Source organism: Cynoglossus semilaevis, chromosome 6 (genome assembly GCF_000523025.1).
Source record: "Cynoglossus semilaevis isolate Cse_v1.0 chromosome 6, Cse_v1.0, whole genome shotgun sequence".
Classification (NCBI taxonomy): Eukaryota; Metazoa; Chordata; class Actinopteri; order Pleuronectiformes; family Cynoglossidae; genus Cynoglossus; species Cynoglossus semilaevis.
The window spans coordinates 6,192,182-6,200,091 of NC_024312.1; the positions used below are offsets into that span (position 1 = coordinate 6,192,182).

The following is a 7,910-nucleotide window of genomic DNA, read 5'->3' on the forward strand; positions in this document are numbered from 1 at the left end:
GAGAAAGTCTGGGCTCAGACAGTGTGGATCCTTCGACCACTTTGATGGTCTCAGCTGTAATGAGGCATCAAGTTGCCCGTAGAGGAAGCAATGGCTTGGGCTCAGTCTGCACTCAGTACATACCACGTTTGATATCAAAGGTTGTCCGCAGAAAAGGAACTGATTTGGATCTGAAAAAGAATGCACGGCGCCTGCCCTTTTATGCAAAGTGTTTGTTCAGAGAAATTCAATTCAAAGGAAAGTGGAATTCTTTCCTCACCATATGGACTGATCTGACTTGGAATCCTCCGACCCCAGACGTGCAGTATCATATTCAGGATTTCAAATTGTCCCTTTGTTCCTTTTTATTTCAGAGAGGAGATTTTTTTTATTTCAAATGCGTTTCTTTTCTCCACACTTTAGAGGATCATTTTTGTGCTCTACCTCCACATCCTTGCTGAAAGATAATCAAACCTCCTCTACAGCCTAATCCAGACAGATGGCGCCTTTGACTTTAAACAGATGTAAGGGCTGAGTGATCAGCAGGAGTCAGCGCCCTCTCTCTACAGACTTGTGGTTGGTTTCACATGTTGGTGGATTTCTCTGCCTGTCATTCCTCCCGTCTTGTCGTGTATTATTGTTTCTAATGCCATCCTCACAAACCAGCCCAGATTTGCGTTTTTTGGACCCGCAGGAGCTTTGCTGACTTGTTGTGTTGATGTAGGACCAGGATCTGAGTGGTCGACTAGATTCAAAATCAACACACCGACGCCGAGCTGATGTTTGTACTGGGGGAGGTGGGGGGGTGACTTTGACTTCCTTTGACCTGAGTCGCTTTTTGCAACAATGCAAAAAGTTACAGACTAGATTTCCAACTTGTACTCCAACTGAACAGAAATCATTCATGCACCTCTTTTAACATCGCAACATTTTGAACATACGCAAAACCTCCTGGAAACCCGGTGTCAGCAATTGGTCTGATTATTTTGAAACGTGCAAAAAACATCCAACTTTCAGGTGTAAACCCTGAAGACTGCCCAAACTTTTACTGGACACTGCTGTGTCCCAAGTTGCATAGCAACCAAGACAAAATTGACAAAACATTTCATAAAGGGACAACCAGTGTGTTAAACATGTGTGTCTTTTAGGGCACGGGAAATCATCGGTTTACAAACATCCTGCCCATACTTTCCCCTAAAAAACTGGTATGGTGTGTATAAATAAAGCAAAAATACCAAACAAAGTTTAGACAAAAAAATCCCAGTTAACCAATTCTACCATTTTGGACAGGGAGTTATTGGAAGGAGGTTGGATATATCTATTGTAAATGTTCAAGTGTAACCTGGGAAATCACATATCTCACAGGCTTACAGTAAATGATAGTTAGCAGTAAGTCATCAGTCATTGCTGTCAGAGTCGGAAATTGAGCTGGTTGTGATGTTTTGCTTGCACCTGGAACTGTTTCTGAGGTGAAACTTCAGTCAAGGGTGTTTGGAACTTATGTTAATTGTTTGTGTACATCGACCATAAATGTTTAGCTCACGTTTGATGAGGCCTGTAATCAGCCACAGGTGAAAGTGATGCAAAGGCAGCAACGCTGGAACGGCTGATAGAGAACCAAACAGAGGTGGGAATGGAACAAAAAACAGCTGCACCGTCGCACGTGTGCAGGACAAGTCAGGTTTCTGGGGCTGATGGGGTAGAAACGAACGTCAAAGTCATTTAAAGTTACAATGCTTATTTTTTATTAATTCTTTGCGTGCATTTGTCAATGGTGTTGTAGGTGTTTTAGTTGTGTTCACACTGAAGGACTTGTTGTTAAATTTCTTTTTTTTTGAGCTCCAGTGTGAACTGCCTACAGCTTCGAAGTGAACTACATGAACAGTAAAAAACATTCGATGTACTTCCCACTTAGGATCACATATGAAAGTAAGGTTTAATTAGAATCGCAAACTCTCATATAGCTGCTATAGCTACATTTAGTTTAGTTCTTTTTAAACACATTATATATATCTTTAAATATATATATAATTTTACTTCAGTCGAGTACCAAGAATTTTTTGTTATTCACACTTTTACTCCTCTGACCTCTGTTTTGCTCAGACTAACACACTATTTTTCTAATGTGACACATACACCTTTGATAATTGTTTTTTTAGAGACATGCGACAACAGTTCTGAAACCATTGAATCCCATAAATGTTGTTCCGATTTCTTTAAGATTATATGTTTAGAACAGTTCTGCAACCATTGAATCCCATAAATGTTGCTCCGATTTCTTTAAGATTATATGTTTAGATTCAGCCAAAAAACAAAAAACGCGTCATGTGTCTGTAGCTTAATGTCGAGCAGAAGATGCAGAGCTACTGCTGACGCTGCTCTGCAGCTGATTATGGTTATTAGTTAAAGTAGAGGCGTAAGCCAGAGCGTGAGGTTTGTGAAATTACAGGTGTTTGGTTTCTGTCTATTTAGGATCCATTGAATGATAAACCTCAGCTGTTTGTTTTATGAAGTTGATATAGTGTACTTCAGATGTGGTCATATAAAAACCCTTGAAGAGGACTAATTATTTTGTGATATAACTATAATTTTCGCAGTTCTCACATTCTTGGAGTTGACTGAGAGGAAGCGCAGATTCTCTGGGTGTTTACGTACGTCCTCATCTGCCGGTCATCGTGATCTCATGATGATACAAACAGGAATGCGCTGTCGGAAATATTCACAAATGTCTGCCTCTGCTCCAACAGACTTGTACTCGCTTGTTTCTACTGATGTAGGGATTTCTTTTTGTGGACAAAGTTTGATACTGGAAATTTGAAGAAAGACATGTTTTTCAATGGGGATAATAAAGGACTGGGTGGAGCTGAGTTATTTACGGGTTGACTGTAGAGAGGTTGGTTAATGTGAGAAGAATTTAATGAGAAAATGTGGGGAAAATAATATGAAAAACACTGTAGTTAAATATTAGTCATCTTATTTTCTCTATGTGAAAAACTCAACACACCAACACACTGGATTTATGTTCTTTATTTTTCTAAATATTTAATTTCCAACGGTTGATCTACTACAAGTATAAATATGATATTATTTTATTACAGTATTTTCCTGGATCATTTGTCAGGTTTTGCAAAACCAATGATCTCCATTTAATCTGTAATGGTGCAACTGATTTTCTGAATTTCCATTCCTACTTCCATAAATAGCTCCATACATTTTCCATCTCTAACTTCACAGTCTGTGGTCGACATCCTCCACCATCATAACAAATACAGAATCCCATAATCTGATCCCTGATCAGGATCCCTGACTTCTTTCCATTCCTTCTCATGCTGAACAGTACACGTCCTGCACCACAATCACATGCTTTTTTGCCACGCTCATAATTCCATACCGTACAACATTATTTTTGACACCCTGTGACTGTAAGGTTTATGTGATATTTATTCCACTTATTAACACATATGCCTGGCTTAGGCATACTACGAGACCAATGTACAAAGCAGATCAATTTCTTTGTACCGTACCATACCGTACCGTACCTAGGCACAAGCACAGATTTAGGCTGATGCCACAATCGTCTGATGTCAGTTTGTCAGTATAAATGATCTAAAAAGGGTGTAAACAGTTAACCAATAGGCAACTGAGGCTAAGGAATCGATAATTTTTTTTTTTGTACTTTGTAGAAATACTGCCTGTTAAGTCATGGTGCACATTTTTTTATTGATTACAAAATTAGGCACTTGATTATTAGACACAGTCCTAGAAACATGATGATGCACAGACAGGAGAAATGGAGGGAAAGCAGGAGCAAAATATTTCCCGCTATGCTGTTGTGATGAGGATGATGAAGAGGAACAGTCGGCTGTGATGAGGGTGGAACAGAATCAGCCGCAGCCTGCGGCATCTCGCAGTGAACACCAGCCCAGCCCTGGTAACACTGGCAGCTGAACTTGTGCTTCATGTCCAGGATGTCATGGTTGTTGAGATGACCTCTGACATGGAAGTGGGCACCTTTGGACGCTGGGTTGTGGTGGATGTGAAAGAAGCGTGGATTCAGGTGCAGGTAAGCCCCAGAGTTGATTCTCTTGCGGACGCACCTGCCGTTCTTCTTGCACAACGCTTTGCTGCACAGCTTGGCAGCAGACGTGACGTTGATGACGTAATGTCCCAGCGGACCGTCGATGTACTTCTTCACCGTCAGACAGTTCCTCTGGCCCAACAAGAAAGCACATGAACAGAACAGCTTTGACAGTGCATATTGTTTTCTAAAGATTCAAAACTGACATGTCATTTTTCCAGCTGTTGCAGCTCTAATTTTTATATTAAATATTATATTATAATAATTTGTGTAAGAACAATAGTTTTTGAAGTTGTTCTTAGTCATTTAAAGTTAAATGCCCTGACGTTCAACAGTCAACTCAACCAAACGGAACATTTATGCCTATTTTTATTGTAGCACATCATAAATACTAGCGTTCCAGACTCCTGTGATTATTGTCATGTAAAATTGCAGTTTCTTTAATCCATGTGGTTTTTATTGTGCAACACAATTGAAAGTAGTCGCTGACGTGGGTTGGAAGCTGTAAGTAGCTCAACATATTTGTCTGTCTTTTGGGGTCAGGGCTAATTAACTGTGGTGTCACAAATATGGTAATGCTTTACAGTGGATGTTGGAGCAGTTTTCAGTTATGAGCTGATCTTTGCAGGGGTCTCAGACCGAGCTGAAATGGAGGGGGGGGGGGTTCAGCGAAAAGAGACGGAGAGAGTTGTTACCGCAGGGCATTACTTGGTCTGACGTTTGCCCACACGGAGCAGCCCACAATTACATACATTAGGTTGTGTTTGCAGCGTGCTGAAGCTGCAGTTCGTTACCGCAGGTCATTACTTGGTCTGACGTTTGCCCACACGGAGCAGCCCACAATTACATACATTAGGTTGTGTTTGCAGCGTGCTGAAGCTGCAGTTCTGAAATCCATGTTGAAAAAAATAAAATGGCAGTGATGGATTTTTACTCTGCTACCAGCTTTAAACTTAAAAGTTCCACAGAATTCCAACCTGTGATTGCGAATACTCTGACGATCCCCAGAGGACGACACCTGACGCTCCCAAAGCAGCGCTCTCTCCGATGGTGTGAACCAGGTCACTCTGAAAGAAGTGGACACATATTTTAACCCGTTAACGATTACATAACTTTTTTATTTATCGTCATGTACATATATAAGAATTTATTTTTACCATTAAATTTTCTCTGGTGTTTCCTAAATCTGAACGTACCTCTGAAAGAACCAGGAAAGTGTAGGCGTAGAAAGGTCTGGAATAGACAAAGACGGGCAACGTAAAGTCCGTACGTGCGATGGATGCGATCCTCATGGCTTCCTTGACTCTGTAGTGGACGAACTTGACGGTGTTGACTGAGGACTTCAGCTCGTGGTCCAAATAGATGGAGGGATAAAGGGCTGTGCTCTCCTTCCACAGCCACATCAGATGGTCGTTGCGGACATGCTCAACATTGGGACACTCTCCAGTGTAATGATGCGTGTGATGTTTGTACCCATAGTTGTAGCAGTCGGGGAAAAGATAAAAGCCCCACAGCCCGTCGGGCCTGCGGGATTTAGCCAGCGCTAAGGTCAGGTTCATGAAGGCTTGTCCGGCCTTTTCAAAACTTTCCTTTGCCTCCTTGTCCACTTTGCTCTCAGGCCAATTAGGATGAAGTTTGCGAATTTGTTCTCTGGACTTCTTGCGGTAGATGTCCTTGGAACCCCAGTTTCTGACCCACTGAGGCCTCCAGTTCTCCCAGTCGATCACCCCAAGTCCCCGAAAGTCTTTGTGGGGGATCAGCTTGTCAATGTCGACGCGGGCCTTGCTGAGGTGTTTGGAGACGCTCTGGTTTTGTGGCAGCCCACCGTTAACCGGGACACCAGAGTTAGAGTAATACGGGTAGTATCCCAGGTGGCTGTGGTAGAATATGGTGACATTGGGTCCACTGAGGGTCTCATTCAGATTTGCAACAATATCAAAAACGCTAAGGTCGAGGTCCACTTTGAACCGAAGGCGACAGGATTCTGTAGGAGCGTTCCAAACTACGACAAAAGGCCGGTGAGAGATTAGAGGAACTCGGGCTGGTTTTGCCTGGTCACCCCTGACATCAGCCCACAGGGTCCAGATCAGAAGAGGGAGCGCCATCTTCATCATGGTTCCTGTTTAGTCCTTCAACGGAGAGAAACGCAGACCTTTTTTCAAAAATAAAAACATCATGAGCACCAGTGACCCGAGACAATCAGACAGGCCTGTGATGGGGCACATGGGAGGAAATCACTGAAGTGAGTGCTCTAAATAACAGAACAAAACACTGACCCGCTCTGTTCTTTTGGGAAGACAGTGGTGTAAAGAATGCTGGTTCAAATCCCAGAGACACTGTGGACACAGAGAGTAAAGACAAAGGAGTTCAAATGGAAGCTTTGCCTAATAATAGGATCCTGTTCATTTGAAATGATTTATGAGTGAAAACTCTGGGTCGTTGTTATTATCTGAAATCTCTGCTGGTTTGAAATGGCAAATATTTCACGTTAAATTGAATTTAATTACATCCCTTTTTTATATGACATACATTTTAATTATACATTTGCTGTTCTTTGTTCATTCATTAACTATAAAAAGGTTTTATATTTTAATTTAGACAAATGTTTGTCATATTGTGCAGAGATGTTTTACTCTTCTACTGTATGTCATATTTACTACTAAATCTGTATCCTCAGCTTATTATGCAACAGTCCCCAGCCGCACATGCTCACACACACATGCGCCCACCCCCACTAATTGCCATCGGCGCCCACACATATGCAAGTAATCCATTTCAAGTTTTTCCAAAGTCGGGGGGGGGACACGTTGTGACCCGGATCTTGGGAAACACAACCACTGAGATTCCGTCCAAGGATGCAGTGGAAAATCTCCCATCATTTTCTCTGCTGGACTTTGACCAACACAGAGCTGCAAAGGAAACCACCACTGGGCTGAGGCCTCGCCGATCATTTCATATTTTCATTCATCCTAGAGTCACTGGCTAAGAGCTCGTGGTCTCTGATTACTTCACTGGCAACAGAACTGTTTGAAGACAGTGATCCTGCTGTTGATCTGGTGGTGAAGAGTTGAAGACGGTTACGGCTAAAGTAATCAGCAAACTGACAGTGTTTTTATTTCACATTAGGACGGTTGCCCCCCCTCCTCCGCCACCCCCACCCCAAACCTCCACTGATGTCCCTCTCGGCTTCAGAGAGCACTTCTGGGGCCAGTTTCATGATCCTCTCTGGGTGATGGTTTTCCTGCTAAAGTCTGTCCAAGACAAACAGAGTGTGGTGAAGCCACTCAGGCTGCTCTCCAAACCATAGAAAGGCCCCGACGCTGGGACCCCCCAAATGCAAAGTCTGACTCCAAACTCACACTGGAGACTGGGTTTGAACGCCGTGACTCACACAGACAAAAACAGGGGAAAGTAGCTGATGTCGATTAAATGGATGCAGATGAGGTGCGGGGGGGGGGGGGGGGGGGGGATTGGACTGACCCGTCACTGTCTCTGGTTTCAACACTAATGGCTCAACAACTATAACTATTACTGGACATTTGCTGCAGCTAGGAATGGTTTTGCACATGACCCTAACCATAATCAATTTGGTTTTGATTATTACACCTACGATCAATGTAGGGTGCCACCATGTGGCCACCTTTTGAACTGCCAAGTATGACATGATCTTGATGACTGGGACATATCTGCACAGACATGACATTAATGGTTGCAAAAGTCAGCAGCAGTGGTGGGAATGATGGGTCAGTTTCCATGTGGTCAAGAGACCATTCAGTCCTCGTCTGTCTTTACATTTGATCAGAGAACTAATTCAGGAAAGACACCAGGTCTCATTCTACACATGGTTTCACAG

General features: G+C 42.7%; 1 protein-coding gene and 1 long non-coding RNA gene across 2 annotated transcripts in view; one reads left to right on the top strand and one right to left on the bottom strand.

Annotated features, from left to right (window-relative positions):
* LOC107988688 (uncharacterized) overlaps window positions 1-7,510 on the top strand; it is a 20,288-nt gene extending 12,778 nt beyond the window's left edge. Inside the window, exon 3 of the long non-coding RNA XR_003049831.1 lies at window positions 7,184-7,510. This is a non-coding gene — a long non-coding RNA (uncharacterized LOC107988688). The remainder of the gene's footprint in view (window positions 1-7,183) is intronic.
* On the bottom strand, window positions 2,278-6,576 carry hyal6 (hyaluronoglucosaminidase 6). The gene is made up of 3 exons (XM_008311574.3): window positions 5,254-6,576; window positions 5,035-5,124; window positions 2,278-4,189 (listed from the first exon to the last, which is right to left on the bottom strand). Exons 1-3 carry the CDS (start codon window positions 6,169-6,171, stop codon window positions 3,704-3,706), a joined length of 1,494 nt encoding a protein of 497 aa, XP_008309796.1. The 5' UTR covers window positions 6,172-6,576; the 3' UTR covers window positions 2,278-3,703.
* Window positions 7,511-7,910: the final 400 nt, after the last annotated feature.